The 21,791-nt window shown below is 43.1% G+C and overlaps 1 protein-coding gene across 2 annotated transcripts; it reads right to left on the reverse strand.

Moving 5' to 3' along the window:
* Window positions 1–999: 999 nt before the first annotated feature.
* Window positions 1,000–21,431, reverse strand: MAP3K8 (mitogen-activated protein kinase kinase kinase 8). Of its 2 annotated transcripts, XM_054192925.1 has the most exons (9): window positions 21,246–21,431; window positions 18,019–18,143; window positions 16,734–17,094; window positions 13,807–13,971; window positions 12,035–12,296; window positions 9,401–9,507; window positions 5,081–5,233; window positions 4,197–4,443; window positions 1,000–2,663 (listed from the first exon to the last, which is right to left on the reverse strand). In XM_054192925.1, exons 2-9 carry the CDS (start codon window positions 18,051–18,053, stop codon window positions 2,530–2,532), a joined length of 1,464 nt encoding a protein of 487 aa, XP_054048900.1. In that variant the 5' UTR covers window positions 18,054–18,143; window positions 21,246–21,431; the 3' UTR covers window positions 1,000–2,529. The 2 variants fall into 2 exon arrangements, with proteins under 2 accessions (XP_054048900.1, XP_054048901.1); XM_054192926.1 differs by lacking the exon at window positions 21,246–21,431 and having other exon boundaries at window positions 16,734–16,963; window positions 18,019–20,669.
* Between the last annotated feature and the right edge of the window lie 360 nt (window positions 21,432–21,791).

Below are 21,791 nucleotides of genomic sequence, written 5' to 3' on the forward strand. Positions count from 1 at the left end.
AACCAGATTAGAGAAACACTCTTCCCCCTCCCAGGCTGTTTCTAACCCAGCTCGTTTCCCTGACCTCGTTCCCCAGGTGGTGGCACAAACAGGTGAACCTACACAACACAGGGATCAGCCACGGGGATACGCTCGGGGGATGTGATACACTTGGGATATGATGTATTGCACCAGAGAGAAATCCCTGCGTAGCTGCAGCCTGAGGCTCACCTGAAAGTAGTCCTCAGCTACTAGAAAGCTCACAGAGCCGGTCGTGATGCTTGGTGTTCGGTGTACCTGAACAGCTACTTGTTCATTGTGTCCTAGTCCTCTGAAGTGACGTTTATCATGAAGCCTCATGCTGTTTAGACCCGTGGATGTGCCTATAAAGAGCTATTGGTTTGCTCAGTCAAACCTTATCACCTATGTCTGGCAACACTTAAACTGTAATTACTTTGGATAACCTCGTCACTTATTACTTGCATAGTGTGAAGATACGTAACAGCCATATACTAAGAACAAATATTAAACAGTAAGTCTGTCCCCATATGCAGATTTCAATGCTAAATCATTTAACTGGGTGGGAGAAAGGAGGATGGCACAAAAGAAAAAAAATAAAAGAAGAAAAATCAGTCTAACTTTTTTCAAGCAATGGTAAAAGCCCTCTAGCAGCCTGTAATTCCTACATGGATCTCATTGTTGAAGTATCTAGGCACTTGATAAGCCTTTGCATAACACCTAGCCACTATTTGGTGGTGATAAACACCTTAATTTGGTAGAAGGGAAGGTGGGGAAGAGATTTTAAGCCCACCTCCAGTTACCTGAAAAGCTGCTTCCTACTAATTCTGTGAATCTCGTTCAAGATCAAAAGCCATCAGCCAAAGACCAGAAAATTGAACCCAGGTGATTTATGAAGAGGGCTCCCCTGCAGAGCTCTCCTCAAAGCAGCCAGTCATCTAGAGGTTTTGCAGAAAGTGCTGGAGCAGGTGGGTTATTCCCATCAGGATTTTTTTGCAGCAATTAACATCGGGACTGAAGCGCTGCATGTTGTACACAACTGCTGTGCCACATCCAGAAGGCGCATTGTAGCCTGAGAGTGAGATTTTGTCAGAAACACTCATTGTCTGTTACCAGAGTCCAAAATCCATCAACAACGACCTTCACCCAACTCCCCAATAAGTGGAATGATGTGTGTCGTGTATCAGGGCCGTGGTAGGGGAGGTTGGCCCAAACACGGTCACAGCCCCACGCTGTTTTCAAAGATGAAAGAACAGAGTGACCACGTCTCAAGGCACTGAGCTGGATTTATTCATTTGACCATATCAGTATCAAACTAGAAATCATCTGTTTAAGATCACGTGTTAGATAGGAGCAGCATTAAATAATAGACACATGAAAAAGAGACTGTGCTTCAGAAAAGATTCAGTGTACAACATACATAGTATGCCATTTTAACACAAATGCTTATAAAGAGTCATCCTAAGCATTGAAGAGAATTTTATAAAAGTTTACGTTCTCATCCCATGGGATGTACAGAACTATGCAGTTTACATAGTTTTACTATCATCCAAAACATCATGTTTCAAATGTATGAGGCACAGCAAGAACAATATAATTCCATTTCCATAGGAACATAAACACAGCTTGTCACTAATGACATGCTTTCCAAACCATAGCACTCACGGCAATTATATATGTGTACAATTTTAAAGTATTAAAAAGCAAGAGCCTGGAGCCTGTCCACTGTTACCAACAGGGAATAACATTTGACCTACCCTTGAAAACTACCCAAGATATCCTTGCAGTAGCTGTAAGACAGGTAGCTGGCAGAGTCACCGCCGTGCTTTGTCAGGGCCAGCTTGCTGTTCTGTTCCCAAAGCTAACCCACACAGCCAGCAAAGGATTCCCTACACCCACGGAGAAGGGGGACGGCGCCCTGCTTCGCTCTGACAGCCCTGGGAAGATGCAAAGTTAAAACACATCTCTAACCAAGCGATGCTTTGGCTCCAGAGATAGCTGATAGAAATTAGCTCAGCTTAAGGGAGGCCCTGATTTCCGTTAAGAATGGCCAGAGACTGGCCAAGTCTCAAAGACAGAAAAAGACTGAACCAGTCTTTGACTGGTTGATCAACGACTTTTTTTTTTTTCCTGGAAGGTTTTCTCTAAGGACAGCTCAGATAGACCAAATCTTACAGCCCACATGCTCAATTATTTTTTTTTTCATGACAGTATTTGCAAGCATATATTATAAGTTTTATAAAAGTGCAAGGCCCAGCACAGGAAGATATCCTGGATTAAGACATTCCCAGCAGTATTCTTTTCGCCGTCTTCTTGTTGGTCGACCAGCAGACACACAAATATCGTTGCTTGGGATCAGCTTATCAGAGCCCCTAAGGGTTTAGCTTAATCATCTGTGCAATTAAACACTATTCACATTTTACAGCCTACAATGGCAATATTTTTATGTACAAGTTTGAAAACAAAGTCTTAAAATCAAGTTTTAAGAGGTAGAGGTCCATTTCTGACCCGCCGACATACAACGTTACTGAGTCAGTCGTATTCTAAGGCTGGTGGTCCCCTAACAATATTGAAGTAACCAGCTAGAGCTCCAAGATCTATGTAGAGCGATCTTTGCCTTTTTAGCAGGTCTGACTCTTCCATGCTCCCAGTACACAAAGAGGAATCTAAAAAGGAAACAGACACAGCATGTCATTATTGCACAAATAGCTACGTTAGTTCAGTTTCATGGCTGCAGACATTACGGGAATTATTGGCCTAATATTTGCTTTTATCTACCTGTGGTTTAGCAAGCTCCATTTTTAAGGACAATACAACATAAAACTCATTAAAATAAAATAAAAAATAAAATATAAAATAAAATAAAATATCCCAAATCAACCACAACTGTAGGGCAAAGAAAGGTAAGTAGTTTGCTATTGAGAACAGCAAGTGTGTTCAACTCTTTAAAAAAACCCTCCATCAGCTGGGATAGCTGGACACATCTTCCTCACCCTCTGAGCCATACTGCTAAAGGAGACTTCGGTGCACTAAAAAATTCTGCTAGCTCTCTGCCAGGCGAGAATTCCCCTACATTACAGGGGAATTTTCATCTAAACAGATGACATCCTCTTCGTGTGGCTGGGTGTGACAATACAGAACAAATACGGTCAGTCTCGATTTTTTCTTCTTTCAAATCAAGGTCTGAAGAAACCTTTGCAATGGCAGAACTCCCCTGAATAGTTGTGTAATGAGCGCCCTGCAATCTCAAGCACCTAAAGTTGTGGTCAAATGGTCAAATATTTTTTCATCTTCAAAAGAACTGATTCAGATGGCCTGAGCTGGTCAGAGGGTTATGCACCCACAAGGCAAAATCCAGAAGGCACACTGCCGTTCTAAATGCAAAGGCTGTGATTGATTTAAGCGTTAAGTGGATACATTGCAACAACTATGGATTACAGCACCCAAAACTTTGCATAGATATCTTTTCAAATATTTATTGCAATCAAATAAACCACTTGTCTGGGTTCAGTTTTTAAATGCTTTTTGTGAGGATCCTCCAAACATTTTAGAAGTAGAAGAAAAGCATTTTGAAGCCTGATAGCATGTTGCTGGCACCAAATCTCTCTGGGTCTTAATATTATCTAAGGACACACTGAGTTTTCTAACTGGTTCATGTATTATCCTTCATAAAGCACTTATTAATGCACAAGGGAACTGCGTTCTATCCTCCAGTCCTTTCTGGTTTTAAAACAAAGGGCTTGTACTGATGACACTAAGCAACATTACCGTTTATGGTTTTGTGTGTGTCTTAAAGGAAGCAAAAAATGTTGGTTTTGGTGGTGGTTGTTGGGACTTCTTTTTTTTTTGGTTACCAAACAAATCACTGGTATCAATAAAACACCTCTACTACTGCAGCAAAATAAGGCAATTTGGGACAGCAGCCTATACTTCGTGAAGAAGAGCCCTGAATGACTGCCAGGGCTTTTTCATGAGCCAGCCCTTCCGGAGCTGCAGAATTCAGGCTAAGTTCTTCCCCTGTTGAAGTCAATGGGCGTTTTACATAACACTTAATGAGCTCTGGGGCTGATCTCATCCGATTGGGATTTTTGCTAGTCCCTCTCCAGAAGCCTTTTGAGTTTCATTTGCTCCTAAACAATCGAGTTTTGACACAAAGTAAAGTCTACAGAGTGCAAGGTAAGTAAGCTTGATGTCATTACCTGTAATGTTTTCTGGCAACTGCAGCTCCTTCCTTGCAAGTAGTCTTTTCCTTTCAAACAACGCCGAGTCCAGACTCTGGCACCGCGGCTGCTCTTCTGGGGGTGGGTGTAAGGCTTCGTGCTTCAGTAAGTCTGCTGCAGACAGCCTATGATTAGGATTCCTTTCTAGAGCTGCTTCTAGCAACTCTCTCATGGAAGTGCTGCAGTCTTCAGCAATGTCCTCTAAGGGGGGAGCTTGCTTGTGTATCTGTTGGAATAAAAAAAAAAACAGACCATTGAAACAGTTATTCCAAAAACAATGGAAGAGGAAGTCACAGATAACCACATGAGTGGTCTGGGAATTCCCCGCTTACAACTCATCACCTCCCTAAACTGGGCTGATCAATTACACCAGATTATGTAACTGCACAAAATCCACCTTTTGAAAATCAGTTTTTATCATAATTTTAAAAACTCAAAGCAACTCCAAGCAAGCCTAAAATCCCACGCAATGCAAATTCACCAGATTTCTGTACCATACTGGCAGAACCAGAGAATCAAATTTGCCAGGCTCCGGTTTTTATCTGCAATTTCTAAGCAAAACTGACAAGCAGAACATAGATGGGCTTGTTTCAATCATGTTTCACAATGTTCTAAGCCTGTCCTTGCAGTAAACCCAAGGCCTGCAAACTGTAACACAAACCACAGAGATGACTCCAGCTCAGCCTCTGTCTTTCACTAAATGATCAAAACCCACTTCTTCCCTCCCTCCCCCGAAGCAAAACGGATGATATAATCTCTCTGACAAATATTTTGATAGTTTTTATATGACTGGAGCTTTCCCAACAAGAGTACAGGAAACCCTTCAGCTGAAACTGAGCTGTGGCTTTGCTAAGGACACTTACAATATAGAGGTAGGATGGATATGCTGAACGTGGATATCTGTTCACCCAGGGTGGGATGCCGGTTTGCATATGAATAATAGTAGCTCCCATGCTGTAGATGTCCGCTTTTGTTGTGTGGCCTCTGCAGAGGATAACTTCAGGGCTCATGTAAATCTGTGAAGAACAATCAAAAAAAGATTAATCAACAGGGGAAAACAACAAGCGAAGTGATCCGGGAAACACCCCTCTAAGGGGATGCATCCCACTAGTACCTGCAGCTGCTCTGCTCTGCACATTACTGCAATCACAATTTTCTGCTCTGCACATTATCACAATCACAGAGGTTTTTCAGTCTGGCACCTGGACAAATTCATATCCCAGGTTTGCCCTCCCCAGACAGCCACAGCGCAGTGGGGAGGGGACTTAGCTGAGCTGTGAGAGGCTGAGGTTCAAGCCATGGCTCTGCTTTGTGTAGCAGGAACCTCATCCCTTCACAGCAAAAGGAGGTGCCTGAATTGCCAGTTTGTTTTGCCGGGCACTGCTGGGACTGCTCCATTCTGCTTGAACAACATGGGCCTGCACTAGGCTAACGAAGAAGGTGACCCCGCTGCTAGCCACCCAGCTGAGGGTAGGAGTCCACACCTTAAATCCCTGGATGCTACACAACTCTTCTGGACAGAACTGACAGATATACACCTTCCTGTCTTCCTTATTCTTCTCTCACCCCTTTATCCAATAACATGCACATTGGGGCTTTATCCTAAGAAATAGGATGGTGAGGAACGAGCCAGGTCTAAAGCAAGGCACAAATTAAAAGCCTTAAATCCTGCTGTGTGCCCTTTCCACCAGGTTATGCCACAGCAGCTATTAAGGCAAGCATCCCTTTCCATCCTTTTTTTTTTTTTACCCCAAAAATTCTAATCTCGTCTAAACCAAAATAGAGTCTTCCATCCAAACATTTCACTGAAACGTTTGCATTTGTCAGGAAGGATCTGGTGGGAAGCTCCTGCCAGCTCCAGGCAGCTGGGAGCGCAGCTGGAGGAGAACCAGACGGGCAGGACGGAGGAGTCACACCCCAGGACCGTCAGGAGCTGCCCCCACAGCTCCGCCACCGCCACTGGCCCAGGCAGTAGGTTTCAACACAACCCGGGCACAGCCCACAGCACGCTAGGTTAGAGGGCCGCCCTATTTGCTTCTGGTTTCAACTTTTCCCTCACCCAATTTCCCTCTAAAGGAGCCAAACAGAACTTTAATTAGTTCAAGTCATCCTGCCACAAAGAATCACATTAAAAGCCATTAACTGACACAAGAGCAGGAAGTTAAGTCATAACCACATGGTTTGACTACTTATTACCACAGATTGAGAACGGCTGTAGGGCTCACGCAAATTCCAAGGAATATTTCCCAGTAAATCACATACCACGCATCTGCAAACAGAGCTTCAGACCAGAAGCGTGTGCAAAGGTTCAGCAAGTGTCTACAGCTGCCACTTACTCCTGTCCATTGCTTTCCTTGAGGCTAAGATAGAATAAGCGTGTCCGCACCCCCACCTTTAAGTCTCATAAGGTGCAAAGAACAAAATTTCTACCTTTGTAAAAAAAAAAAAATCCTTAGCAAAAACAGTGCAACTTGAATGAAATCTATATAAACAAAAAGCAGCTGCCTTCTTGAGGAAAAAAGGATGCTGGAACAAGAACCTGTCTGCAGTTACAAAGTGTGAAAATGGTCAAGTTGCATCCTGATTGCACAGGGCCAAAAAGAAAAATGAGATGTTCACCCAAGCTGTGATTTCAGACCAATTTAGACTGGCCTAAGACTCTGTCGTCACCAAAGAAGGCAGCCCAAGCCCCAGGTACCTTCCCCATTCCCAACTCATTCCTACTTGCTGGGCTGGCACTTGCCTGCCAGTCAGACCAGCGACACAACCCGGCTAAAACCCAGTCCTTTCCGTCGTGCTGTGCTAGTTTCAGTCCAGCATTCCTGCAAATGAATCACACCTTCCACACTCAATAAACCTTGGCAGACAACTTTTTCCTCCCCTCAAATAGTTGTCACTGAAGCTTATATTTTTTAACAAAGTGATGGAAACATAACAGAAAGTGTAGCAAATGCCTAGAAAAAGTATTTCCTGTAGAGCTGTTTCATCGCAACCATGGTATATTGTGCTGCAAGCCTTGTACACGTACTGTTCAGAAAAACCAGGTTTTTCATGCTACACCAACTAAACAAAATTTAACTATCTTTCCATCATTCTGCCCAGAATTGCAACCATTCATTTTCAGAAACACAAGGCAGATTCACTACATTCAGATTTTCTGTGCTATACAAGTGAATAAAAATCCTAAACGCCCAGAGGAGAACATGCACAGGAGAAAGGTAACTCCCACTGCCGCTTCCTTCACGGACACGAGTCCCTGCCAAGGCCAGACGTACCAGAAACCAGCCAGTTCACAGGCACAGTGCTGCATGGCAGTGACAGCCCTAAGAAGGGGTTGCACAACTATGTGCAGCCACAGCACTCCTGGACAACTGCACCACTTCTTCAGGCTGCATAATAGAGGGCACAAAACTCAGGAGGACTTTGGAGAGTCAAGATCTTACTTTGAAAAAATCAAGGAAGCCAATGTTATCAAAGACTACGGAGGGCATTTGTGAGTGACTGGACAAGGCACCCCACAAGGCTGAACACCGACACCGTGGGGAGGAAGATGCCTAGGAGGAAGACTGTGAGCAGAAAAACCTATAGACTAGCATTCATGATTTTCCTAAAAATCTTTGACTGGTATTTGAAAATCTTTCCCAGCGTGCCCTCTGCAACCTTACTTCTGGCCCTCAGTGTTGTGGCAGAATGGCAGGATTCCTGGTTCCGAGGACTGGCTGCCTCTCCCCTGAGACAGCAAACACCAAGCACCACCATGTTTCAGGGTTGTGGGGATTATCTGCTTTCTGAGGACATGACTGCAGATGCTCAACAGTGTGGAATAATTTCTCGCCTACTAAATGAAGAACTAAGTGTTTTTCACAGTTGCTCTTCCCAACATGAACTTGGCTTGTCCTCCAACAGCCAGGAGTGGATCATCACCAGTCCACTCCACAGACCTGGAAATTTTCTGTTCACACACATCTCTACCCTTGGGAAATACCCTAACAGGGCTTCCAACTCATTCCTGCCATTTTTCTTATTCTCATTAACGGCACACAAAAAACCCCTAAAAAAACAAACAAACAAAAAACCCCAAACCAAAGCAAACCACTCACAAAGCATGCACATTAAATGCCAGAAAGCACGTTGCTTACAGTACAATAAGCATTTTAAGCTCTTAACTCCCCTGACTGGGAAGACAGTGAAAACAAATATCCAAGTATTTTCCCAAATATCCCAAAACCAAGTAAACAAACAAGCCTGACTTTCTGTGAAATCTTAGTTTATCCCGCCCTTCCAAGGACTGAGATGTTCTCTGTCAGTTATTCAAGTACCTCCTCTAAACACGTGCCTGGGCTGTGGAAGACTATCAAAATGATAACCACCAACATTTCAGCTGAAGTGCTTCCTGCAAAAAACCTCCTCCAGAGGCAGAAAGCATGCAAAGCCGCATTTGCAGCAGCTATCCAGGCTAATTGTTGCTGCTTGCTTGTTTACTAAAGCTCCAGCCCTGGAAACCCTTCGATACGACGGTAGCCCAAGTGGCGTGCAGGACCCCTGTGCACATTCAGAGTCAAAGTCACTGAGAGCATTTAAAAAGGCCCCCACCTCCGTCACTGTAACGCCTAAGTAGTTTATCAGATAATCATCAACTGTGCCATACATAACCCCCAAAGGACAAGAGGGTTACATGTAGATGAGGAACAGAGCTCAGAAATGCTAAGGGGTGAAACCCAGAGGTCTGTAATTGCTGTGGTTTCAAAGGAGGAGTCAAACTACTGCGTTGAGCAGGTCACCCCAGTCCACAGCTGGTATCTCAGAAGAAATCTTTGCTAGAGCAAAGAACCAAATTCTGAAGCAGCTGACTCACTGCAAACAACCCTTCTCAGAGCATTGTTCCTTTGCTGGACTTCAGTGAACCCCAATTTCTCTTTGACTTCAAATTTAATAATCGTTAACAAATGGGACTCCAGAGAAGGTGACACGGCTTTCAAAGTGTGACACCTGATTCTCCTTTCAGTAAGTTGAAAATAAAAAAAAATATATAATTGAGACTATATTAATGTTTATAATTTTTTGATAAGTTATTATGAAACTCTTTTGCCCAAGCTTCTACCCTCAAGCTCCAAATTTGAGCCCAAGCACCACAACCATGGGAATAATACAACATAAGGACTTTTGTCCCTCCAGCTTCTTACCTCTGTTCCTCTAAGGTCTTTGGGGTAGTAAATGTCTTCAGTCATTTGCACGCTTAGGCCAAAATCCACCAAAACAGCCTTAGTTGACATAAAGACAATGTTGCTTGCTAAAAGAAAACCAAAAATACAGCATTTTAAGTTTCTAGCACGTTGGGCACTTATTTTACAACATGCCTGTTTCATTTGGTTGTTAGCCTGAAAAGGGAGATTAGCACAACCAGTCTCTATAGCCAACACAGCCCTTCTCCTAGCCAAAACAGGTCTGTTAGTGATTGGGTCCAATTTTAAATCATATCTTAAAAATCAAACTGGACTGGTTTATGTAAAAGGAGAACCAATGTTTGGACATTTCCCTATCTTTTAAAAAAGAAAAAAAGAAAAGAGAGAGAGAGAAAAATGGCTGAGGTTAAGGGACGAAAGTGGGAAACTGGTAGGCGCCTCAGCACAGCGAGGCTTACTCTAAAGATGTTTGATGGCCTCCAAGGTGGAGAGCATGCTGTTGCAGGTCTGGCTACAAACAACATAACTGTTGGTTACCAAGAGGTTTCTCTACACTAACGATTTAAATGAAGACAGAAGTAGAGAGGAATCAAGGCCCCTGAAGAGCAACCACATGGTCTCCTGCACTGGTCAGCGAGAGTGCCTCAGCATGATGAGAGAGGACAGACTATGGCTGCAAAAGTCATAAAAGACAGTGGTCCAAACTCCCACTGAATTGCAGCAATATCTAGGAGCTTAATTCACTCTCCTTCATAAAACTCTGCCCAAGGCACAACTTCGTACTCAGTGGCTTTCTTTGCAGGTGTATTTCTGATCAAATATTTATGAAGGTAGTGCTCTGTGTAAGCCTTGAGAAATTCTTGTTTGCTGTTTCAGAAGATGTGGACAAACGGAGTCTCCAAGTTACACTACAGAAACATGTTTCCCTTCTCCCAAAGGAAACTGTGCGTCATTTTCCATCTTGACATTGTCCACCAAGATGTAGGCTTGATTTCAGTGGTACTGGCTCCTGAAGCAATCCTTCAAGTACCTGCCACCTTACCAGTGCTACGAAACTACCTACATAAATGGGTAATTCTAGGGATACCTTTGAAGATATGGATTTTAAACACCACATAAAGGACAGTGCAGAGGACCACACCGCCACAGTGCGGCAAGCTCTGCTGCCTGCTTGGGACCAGACCCAGTCCCAGCTTTGGCTGGTTTCGGACTAAGGTTCCCACCACCAAATAACCTTATATTTAACCACTTTTCAACCAAGGGTTAAAATGCGTGGCAGCACTGAGCTGCTCCCAAGAGCCAACAGAAAGTCCTCTTCCCCTTCCAGGCTCAGGGCAGTCTTTATCTCAGCAAAACACCCCATCTTCTCCTGCATCGAACAGTCTTTTTCTATCAATTCCGCCTGGCAAGGGAAAACACACACCTCGGCTCCCTGGAGCGGAGTCCTGGTTGCCCTTAAGGGCCCGGGTTCCCCAGCTCACTCAGCAAGGCAGAAAAAGGCTGGGAAAAGCGAAACGCACCCACATCCACCACATTCACAATGGGTTGGTTCTCCTATCCACTATCTAGATGCTGTGGGTTGGGTTTTGGCTGGTTTGGTTTTTAAACCTTTTAATTAATGTCATTGGTACTGCCAATTACAATAAACCCATAGGAAACTCTTACTACAAGCAAGAAAGCACAACTAAGGGAAAATTTAGCAGCTTTATAGTTGTCAAAATCTCAAAGGGTTACATCTGAAGTACTGACCCACATTAACTAAAAAAAAAAAAAAAAAAAAAAGGCAAAACCGAGATAAAAATTTAGCCGTTGCCCATAATTGTCTTCTGTCAACTATTTACTGTAACACTTCGGTTTGAACATTTCTATTTTAAACCCTCAAGTTTATCAAAAAATAACTCGCAGAAGAGATACATTTTCATTAAAAGCATTGTTACTAGAAAGGCAGAATTTAACTGTCTGCGGGAAGAGGTGATGCTGAGAGAAAGAGTATGTAATATTGAACTAAACATAATGCATTAAAAGTAAACTTTGAAGCAATTTAATATTAATATATTTAATTCAGGTTTAATATCAATATGTTTTGATTATTTATATGTGTTAATACCCAGAGCTTTTTAAAAGCAAATATATACTAAAATTTGCAGTAATTGTTGAAAGAAAAAAAAACAGTAAAAATTACATATTTAGTTCCAAAGTGTCTCAAACTGAGGAAGAGCCACGCAGAAACATAAAATCTAAAAGAAGGTGCAAGTGGAAGGTGGGGCATGGAAGCACTCAGGCTGAATTTACATGGAAAGAGGGAAACTTCTGGCTTAACACAGACTGGTAATTTCACTCATTTTCTTTAGGTTTTGATTTCAAACTGAGTTGCTCAAGAAAGGCAAAGGAAATAGGACTTTCAAATCACCCTCTCCACTGAAGTGAACTAATAAATAGTGTAAATAACGATTATCTGCAGAACCTGACCTTATCATTTGTGGAGCATTACCCACGCCTCCCACCCAGAGATGCAAGGCTATGCGCCCCAGATCAGTCCCAGGCTCTCCCAGTTCAGTCCCAGGCTCTCCACTGGAGCCTAAGCCCCAGCCCAGCCTGGACCAGAAAGCACTCCAAGGAATCACACACACATACGTTTGATATCGTGGTGGATAATCCTCTTGGAGTGGAGAAAGTCAAGTCCTTTCAGAATATGCTTCGTCACCCAAATGATTTCGAATTCTCTCATAGGACCACAACTCTCCAGCTTTTCCATGACAGATCCTCCCTCTCCAGCTTCCATAAAGAGATGGATTGTCTCATCCCACAAAATAGCACCGTATAATTCTGCAATGTTTTCGTGGCGGAAACATGCCTGTATTTCAACATCTGATGGTTTGAACTGTTCCACTGGCACCTGGGACATTGAAACAAAATGACAGAAAAGCAGCTCAAAAACCAAGTTATCCGTACTAACACTAGTTATCCTATAGATTAAAACAGAAGAAGGAAGCAAAGCACTCCTATCCACTTGTTAAAATATGGAGCTTTATTTTGATGCCATGACTTTTTCTTCCTTTCCATTTGAGACACATCCTGTTTAAAGTTGAGAGAGTTTTTGGAACCATGCCCAAATAAAAAAGTGCAATCTTCCAGAAAAAACAGCGTAGCAACTTATTCCCGTCAAAATCCGGTGGTTACGCAAAAGCTCTGCGCAAACTTCCTGGGGAAGGAGATAGAAATCCCGCTGCCTTTTCCATTAGCTTTGCGCAGTCTCATCTGCTCTTCCAGAACTCTGGCTGACACGTGGATCGGTGCTGGCAGCGCCCAGCACAGCCCAGGGACTGACCACGCTCGGGTCCTTACCGAGCAACCCTTATCAGCGCTGTCTTATGGCTTACAAAAAATGAAACTTGTTTTAAAGCCAGCACCCGCAGCGCTACATTTTTTTAAAAAGTACTGATGGCAGATTGCTAAGATAATGAAAAGCAGTGTTTGCTTACACACGGAAAGGCTACTACCGCTCTTTTTATTCTCCTTCCCTCAGACTTGTGGCTGTGAACCAAATAAGGGGCTAATATTTTTATTGCAATGAGAAATACCATTTATATTTTCAGAAACATTAGGAAGCTTTAATTCTGCAGTGGGCTATGCAGGAGTGGCAAACTAAATCTGTCCACGTGGGGATACACTGGCTGCAAGGGAAGGACACACAACGGCCTTCTCAACTCCTTCACACGTGGAAGTAATGCAGGTCCTTATTCATGATCTGAGGGATATAGAGCAGCGTCCCAGCTGAGCTTTGACTCGCAATAAATATTTACTGCTCTATTTAGAATGGTATATCAAAAGGTAAAGCTGAAAGAAAACGTTGGCTTGTATAAAAATAGGGGTGTGCTTAGCAGTTTTCTTGAGACGTGTCACAACCTTGTGCTCAGTCAGAACTGAAAGCACAGCGAGAGCTGTACACATAAGCTGAGCTCTCAGGGACATTATAGCACTGGAGTAAAGAAAACTTATATCTGAAGACCCCAGTTAAAGGACAAAATCCCAAAACCATCTGCAGCAACAGGGTTTTGCTATCACCTTCAGCAGGGACGTGATCTCATGCTGGTCATTTACCACCACGAGTACAGCAGGACAAGTAGAAATTCTTCTACTGCTGCACTGCAGCAAGCCTGCCCATGTGGCACTTACACGGACTTCCAGATACTTTCAAAATGCTGAAACTTTTGCAGTTTAAGAGACAAAAATTTAAACAAGCTAACAGTTAAAAATGTGCATTTTTTTCTACCTTGTGTAGGCCAACAAAACCAAGATGATCATCAGCCTAACAGTGGAATTTTATGCAGACATATTTAAAAATATACTGTATGTACTATGTCATATAATATTTGCTCAGAGATAAAACTACTGAACTAACATACCAGTTTGCATGCCATTCGTTTCTTGGTTTCTCTGTCTTGGGCTAAGTACACCTTCCCAAAAGCTCCCCGAGGAATAAAATCAGAGCCAATGTTCCTGTAAGTCAGCTTCCACGGAAACAGGAGCACATCCGAGTCGATTTGATAGCGCCCATTCTTGGGCGTGATCTGTAGAGTTAAATTAAAAAAACAAAAACAAAAAAAAAAAATCACTATGAAGTTCAAGCCTAATTCATTTTATATATGTAGTGGTGAAAAAAAACCAAATCACTTATATATGTGCATGATGTATGTGATCTGTTCAGCAGTCTTTATTTAGAAACACCAAATGGGAACAGCATGTGAGGTGTGGCATTCATTCACAGCCCAGGCATCCACGTTTCTCTCCAGTGACTAACTTACAAAGTGTAAGTTGCAATTAATTGTCGTGAAACAACAACAACAGCAGCTGGGTTAATGAAATTACCCACCTCTTGTTATTAGATTTACCTGCACATGTTTGTCCTTCCTGTAATCTGCTAACTTGTTATGCCACATACCTGTTACTCACAGGCTATCTTACATGATGTGAGCAAGAGTTTCAGCATTTCCTAATATCACACGTATGGCTAGGGGAACACGTTTGAATTTTCTATCTTGTATCAGAGTTTCTGCTGCTTAGTAAAAGGTCAAATAAGTCTGCTGCGATTTTACCAGCCACCTTCTTTTAGTTTTATACTGTAGTTCAAAAAAAAAAAAAAAAAAAAAAGAGCGGGAGTCACACTGTCTGCTTTAGGTGGGTAATGTTGAGAGCTTTGGTTCTCTATACTGTCAACGAGGCAAGGAGGGCTCCTCCAGGAAGCGATTCAGAGCATCTAAGGCAGTATCTTGCTCTAAATCTTTCTCTGAAACAACTCCCTCCCTCTGCACGTGAGAGAGAGAGACCAAACTCCTAACTACAGCCGGTACTGCTTGAGGTTTGACATTATTTCTTCAGTCTTTTAATATTCTCTCAGCTAAAGAATTAGTAATGTTTCCCGTGAATATGCTTCTAATTAATTCAGGGATATATAGTACTGTCAGTATCTGGAATATCATTAACCTGTTTACTGCTACTTTATTGAGACTCTTGAAGATATGTAAAAGCAGATCAAGGATATTTATCACTTCATGTCTGTCACATGGCCTCATGTACTCAGCTCTTCAACTACTCTTTTTAAGATAACAGCATATTAGGAAGATTATTTGGTTTAGATTTCTTTTTAAGATATAACACACACAACATTCTGTGCTTTAGCTGCCTCCTGGTTTTCAATTAGGAAAGTGTCTTCTTGGCTGCTAAAACTGTCATTTGTAACTAGTATCTACACAAAATAAGTTAATTCTCCAAAGTTCTTCATTTTGGGGAGGATAAGTTCTTAACTGTTGGGGGTATGTGCCTTTTAATAAAAAGTATTTTGCTTAGGATACCCAGAATGAGCCTCCCCTCTACTTATCAGGACCAAGGTAAAGACTGGCAATCCGTACATCTTGCCTGCTCGCCTCTGCATTTCAAGGGGTTGAGACTACCTAATCCGCATGGGTTACACCTCTCCTGGAAACTGAGGAAACCACAACACAGACCGAGCAGAGCGGGTTTGCAGAACAAGAGAGCAACAACCACCGCACTATTCACATGTTCAGGAGGCTTTCAGGACTAGTTTCCAGCCTGGTCCCGTGGGATGAATCTCATTTGTGGCTGTAAGGTATCCTTCAGTTTAGTTTCAACTGAAACTAATCCAAGACCCATCGTGACACAAGCCACAGTGCAGTCAGTGGGGGTCACCAGGCAATCAGAAACACTCCTGATCCTAACTAAACTGCTGTAGATATTAACGATGCAGGTGCGCCTGCTGAAATGCATGTACAGGTAATGCCCTGTCTCCAGTCCTCAGTTGCTTAATGGGATCACGTGCACTAATAGTACTTGGTTCATACCAATTGTATGCATCTGTAGAAACAATATGCAAGCAAAACAACCACGAGTATGTAGAACAGTGTCTACCCTAAGTATAGGAAACATTTAATATTAGTAAGTGTCATTTCAATGTTAGAGTTTAAAAGGGACTGTTTTGCAACACTGCAATGCTCCCTCCAAATCAGAATAAAGCAATACCCTGTGCTATTTCACACCTGAGCAACCAGTAAGCCTCAAGCAACCAATGTTCACATATAAAACATATTACATGCAAGATATTTAAGATGATAGATGTAGACTATCTTAAGAAAATAAAGCAGCAGCACAAAAATATATGAACAAACTTCCATTTCACAATTGCTTGTTTCTAGAGCAACTGATTTTAAAAACAAGTCCAATGACACCAATATCTACAGATGCTTATAGAACACAAATCATTTTAGGGAAAAAATGAACATATCTCCAAACAAGCCATCTGTACTTGAATTTAGCAGTGTGTGATATTATGTAATATTGTAATTCTGAAAGCCACAGTTGTTACTATACACTTTTCTCCTTACATTACTACTTTTTACATTTTGTGCAGATAGGGTGAATACCAAAATAGATCCTAGACCTTTACTTGGGAGTTTTGCATAACACTGGAATACCCTTACCGTCTCCCAAACCTGTAAGCCACCATAGTTGTACCTTTTGCTTTTTTACTGTGGGTCTCAAGTTTGTATTCAACATTGGGAAATGTTTTCTAATCTCCAGGGATACCAAGAGGCAACATAGTGTGGATCTTTCTGAACAGCAGACCTTTCTCCTTAGCTGCCTGAGACTGCAGGGGCCAGACTTGATGACCTCAGAGATCCCCTCAGTCCCAGGTTTGCACAGGGAACAACAGCCTAACTGTTACTCCAGGGACTGGGGGTGACCTTTATTGACATTCATTAAAAACTTCTGACTCCTAAGGTCTACTAATTTGCAAGTAAAAAGAAAAGAGACATACCATATTCAAGAGGATTCCAGATTCTTGCTGTCTGCATCCTTTAAACTGTTTTGCAGTGTTGGACACCTGATTTGCAAAAGCAAGCAGGTCTTCCACAGTCCCGTATTTGACGGAGGACATCAAAGAAACCTCCCTTTCACAAAACAGTAAAGATTCCGCACGTTCTTCATTTTGATTTGCCTCTTCACACATTGCAATTAAGCTGTCTTCATAGACTGCAAGGTCTCCACCTGGATAAAGGTTTTCCATGATGTCTATCACCTCAGACATATTTAAATTAGTTAGCAACAAGTCAATCTCCTCTTTGCTATCACTACCCGTGCTCATATACTCCATTACTGTCCACTTTGCAAAACCACTCCTGAAAAAAAAGAAACAAACAAACCTGAAAACACTTCTCACCTAAATTTGTTTTAGCAAAGTAAAAAAAAAAAAAAAAAAAAGTGATCAGGATGATAGTTCATTATTATACAGATAGATTTAAAATTATTAATTTGTATTACGAAGAAAATCATAGTTAGTAGACTGGGTGAAGAGGAAATGGAGGAAAAGTCTTTGCTAGTGAAATTTTATTTAGAGGTTATTAGCGAACCTCCCCTGTCATTCATTCTTGGAATTTACTATGATAAAGCTTTTCGTTAGAGGAACTGGCACAGTAAGGAAGCACAAATTAGTTATATTTTGCTGGACATGCAAAAATGAAGGAGCACCCTCAATACAATTGAAGGAATTTATTATTTGGAAATGAATGACAGAGAGACATATAAACATACTCAATTAGTTTATCGCCAAGCTTTTAGGAGCAATTTATGTGATGTGTCCAGAAAGAAAAGAAGGTCATGGAGCAAGATCATTCCACTAATAATAAGCACCTGTTAGTATCATTGCATAAAGTACAAGCAAGTCATCACCTGAGATACACAATCCATGTTTTTTTGCAAATAACTGATCAGAACTAGACTTGAACTGAAATTTTCACCAGTTTCAGAAGAAAGACAGAAATTGAGCTAGCATAAAAGCAATGAGCTTTTGAAGCAGTTTCCAGCAGTTTGTTCTGCCCTTGCTAGTCCTAACAATAACTTTTTAAGATAAATCTTCACCGTTTTGCTGAAGTGGACTTTCACTACAAGAAACTGGGTTCAACATCCCAAAAAGTCCCTTCCCATCCCAGGTTCCTACTTCAAGCCAGAGAGAGTTACTCTGTTCAAGTTAAACACATATACGTGATCAGTCATTAAAATACTTAACAAATAGTTTTCAACACATAAACGTCCAAGGCACTTACCTTGTATTTATCCTGGTTACATCACACAAAACCATCAAAAACTTCTCAATATAATCCCTAAAGTCGTCATGTTTCTTGAACCCGTATTTACCACCGATGATAATTTCACAGCGTTCTGTAGCAGTCTATTAAAAAAAGTAAAACAAATAAAGCCATGGCAGACCAGCTCAAGCAGAAGGACTGGTTTGTACTCATATGATCATTTGCTTCACAGGCTTCACGGAAAGAAAAACTGGTAATCACAAGGCTGAGATAACAGGGGATTTTTCTGCAGAAAAAGATGACAGCTCAAAAAAGAATCAAAGTACTGTATGATCATCCAGATTTCCAAGTAGTAGTGAAAAATAGTTTTTCCATGGTTAGGTCCTGAGTCTTATTCTCCCTGCCTCATGCTTGCTAATAGCAAAGAGAAGGAGCTCCGTTTCCTCTAGCAGAACTGAGTAGAGCATGCCCTATTTAGAGAGCTCTCATTTCCTTTTTTCATAATCCACTGCAAGCATCTATTTTGGGCAAAAGATAACAACCAGACAAAAAAGATACTGGTGAAAAAAAAAAAAAAAGAAAAAAAAAAGAAAAGCAGCAAGCACAACCTATTTATCTCAAGGACAAGCAGGAGACTCGGTCCCCTGAGGCCATGAAGCAATGTCGTTTACCCAGGTACAGTTTCTAGTTATGATCATTATCTTTCTTACCCTCCCCGCAAGGACGTGGAAGCTTTGTGGCACATATTTCTCATGGGTTAGAGTATTTACGTCAGCTCTAACGTTGAAGAAAACCGAGTAAAATGACGCGTCTGACTTGGCAAAGAACCTCAGACCACGTGCTGCGAGTTCGAAAGGCAGGGGAGCACAGCTCAGCAGATGCAGTGTAGGAAAAGGCAAGGGGAGTGCCTGCGGTGCAACGCGCTCCTTTTCAAACCCCCAGGGTGACGGTGGCAGAGCAGCACCATGCCTCCCCATCCCCCCGGGACGGTCATGGAGACTTTCACCAGTGCTCTACACCGCTTCACCCAGCCTCAAGTCAACCCCTAGCATTAGGGCAGCCGGGTAGGAAACCTTGTGGTCACTAGCACTACTCGAGCACCCAGGCTTTGTATCCGGGGTGCTCAGAGAGGTCAGGTTTTTCCAACCTATACAAAAAATAAAACATGATAAGGGTGTTTTCTAACCCCTAACATCACATCTTCTTGCTCTATGCCCAAGATAAAGGCTGTTAACAAAGGTGGAAAGTGTTTACGCTTTATAATAAAGGAGATGTCTATTTTTCCCCACAGCAGGACTTTCATTCATTGCTCTTTTTTTGGTGCTGAATTAGTGGGGGCGGTGAGAAAAGAAACAGTCCAGTCATAAATGGAACCGAGAGACTGCATGTGTAAAGTCAGGTAAAGTTAGAAACTAGTCCTGAGGGACTTTCTGGAGAAAAACATGAGCCTCTAGATGCTCTAGTCTTTTGTGGATAAAGACAAGTATGTACCATAATTAAACTAATTCCCTCTCTGATAATGTTTTCATGCATAAGACAGCTAGCTGTACAGTTTAGACCAACTGCAGCTTTCCATAAGTGCCAGCTCTGCTCTGTTCCTCAAAATGTTCCCAAACTACAGCACAATACTAATAATATTCTTGGCAGTTTCACTACTATCCAAAAAGCTCTGAATAACAAGGAAAAGTGACTATAACCTGCGTATTCTCAGTTCTGTGCTTTCAGTGCTTGCGAAAAGCAGCAGACCCTTCATTTTTCCCTATATCTAGCAAATTCTAAACACTAAATGTTTGCATAATGAGCGCAGTGTCTAGACTATATAAAGCTGATTTTTTAAATTATGCAGCAATTTATGTATTATATTTCCACAACTGGCAAAAAAGGTGTCCACTTGCCAACAGGGAATTCATTCTTCCTTTTCATCCCTAAAATCCTGTACTAGTATCTGTGGTGGGCGCTCACGTAATGTTTTAAATCATTCTATACAATCCAGGTACATGAAGAAATTACATCACTAAGCATGCTGTACTTCGGTTGTCAGTTAAAAAACCTGGTTTTACATACAGTGGAGAAACAAAACTAATTGTAAGCACTTAAGTCAGTTGCTAAAGCACAAGACTCTTTCTCCAGTTCTGCCATTATTTCGACATCATCACATGAGTAATTTGTGAGCCAAGAGTTTATTTCTTTATTTATCAAGAGTAGCTTTTCGTTAAGCTCCTTTTTCTGAGAAGTGTGCTGCTTGAGAGCATCCTTATATCCATATTAAAATAACAGTAACAGTCTTCTGAGCTCCTGTGGGATTTTTTGTGTGTTAAGGACCAATAAAACAAAAAACCCGAACAAAATCTACAATAAAAATTAAAAACCAAAATCAGCTACAGCCACCAAACCCCAAACCTAATCAAAAACTGCACCAACTGGCTCAACACAACCATACACCCATCATAAAGATTTCTTGTGCTGCTTTAGTCAATAATTTTCTGGCCTAAGTGGCAAGTACTTGTCCATCAGTGATGAAAAAAAGTCCTTATTTGCTTTTAAGAAAAGTTATCAACAGACTTTGAAAAAGAAAATCCCTTTGGGAAAAAAAAAAAAAAAGGTTCTGCTGTTAAAGGACAAAAAGTACCAAGAATTTCACTTTTACAGCATTTCAGATTTTCACTTGGGAAAAAGAAAAGAAAACAGAAGCTCCTAGCACTGACAGTGGCAACAAGCTCCCCTCCTGCAGGGACGTGTTCCAGTGCCCCCCTTCCCGCCCTGCAGCCCCCCGGCGGCAGCACAGGTGCTGGAGATCAAACGACTCCAGCGACAAACACGACCAGGAGGCTGAGGACAGCCAGCAACCTGCCCAGCTACAGCCCCCCGCACCTCCATCCCCGCTGCCGGACCCCGACAGCCCCCCGCACCTCCATCCCCGCTGCCGGACCCCGACAGCCCCCCGCACCTCCATCCCCGCTGCCGGACCCCGACAGCCCCCCGCACCTCCATCCCCGCTGCCGGACCCCGACAGCCCCCCGCACCTCCATCCCCGCTGCCGGACCCCGACAGCCCCCCGCACCTCCATCCCCGCTGCCGGACCCCGACAGCTCCCCGCACCTCCATCCCCGCTGCCGGTCGAGCTGGCGGGCGAGCGGAGAGGCGTCCGAGCCGCCTCCGCAGCCCCGTCCCGTCCCGTCGGGGCTCTCCCGACGCTTCTCCCCGCTCGCCCGACCCCGCTCCCCCCGCCGCCCGTCCCCGCTTACCGGCGGGGCTCCCGCAGAGGCCGCACCGCCCGTCCGCCCGCCGCCAGCGCCGGGGCCGCTCGGCCGGGTCCCGCGGGAAACTCCCGTGGGCGGGGAAGGGCGCAGGTAGCGCCGCCCGCCCCTGGCCGAGGGCGGGGGGCGGCTCCAGCACCCGTTTCTATTTCGGTTTCCTGGAAGGCGGGAGAGAGCGCGGCCATCGCCCTCTCGTCGTGCCCCAGCGCCTCCCTGGCGGCGGCGTTTCCTGGTGGCATCGGCGAACCCCTTCCCACGCCCCCCCCCCCCGCCGCCGATCCCACCGGCCTCCTACACGCATTTAGTTTGAGCGTTGTCCGAGTAAAACTTCAGCTGAAACTCTGGTGGAATTTAGGACAACAATGTGAAGGATTTGTCAGTGGCAGCAGATTAAAATACTCCGGGAGGCAGTAGCCTGAGTTTGGCAAACAAAAAGGCAGTAACTCTTGCAGGACCGTGCTGCCCAATAGCTCCTCTTCAGTGAATTAGTTTTTAAGGAGAGAAGTGGCACCTCTTGATCACCAAAAACAGCTG

This window comes from Rissa tridactyla, chromosome 2 (assembly GCF_028500815.1).
Source record: "Rissa tridactyla isolate bRisTri1 chromosome 2, bRisTri1.patW.cur.20221130, whole genome shotgun sequence".
NCBI lineage: Eukaryota > Metazoa > Chordata > Aves > Charadriiformes > Laridae > Rissa > Rissa tridactyla.

Coding starts and splice junctions, on each gene's coding strand:
- MAP3K8 (XM_054192925.1), bottom strand. CDS start 18,053: ATGGTTTTGTGTGATGTAACCAGGATAAATACAAG. Junction 17,095..18,018: donor GTAACCAGGATAAATACAAG/GTAAGTGCCTTG, acceptor CTTTTTTTTCAG/GAGTGGTTTTGCAAAGTGGA. Junction 9,508..12,034: donor TATCCACCACGATATCAAAC/GTATGTGTGTGT, acceptor GTTTTCTTTTAG/CAAGCAACATTGTCTTTATG.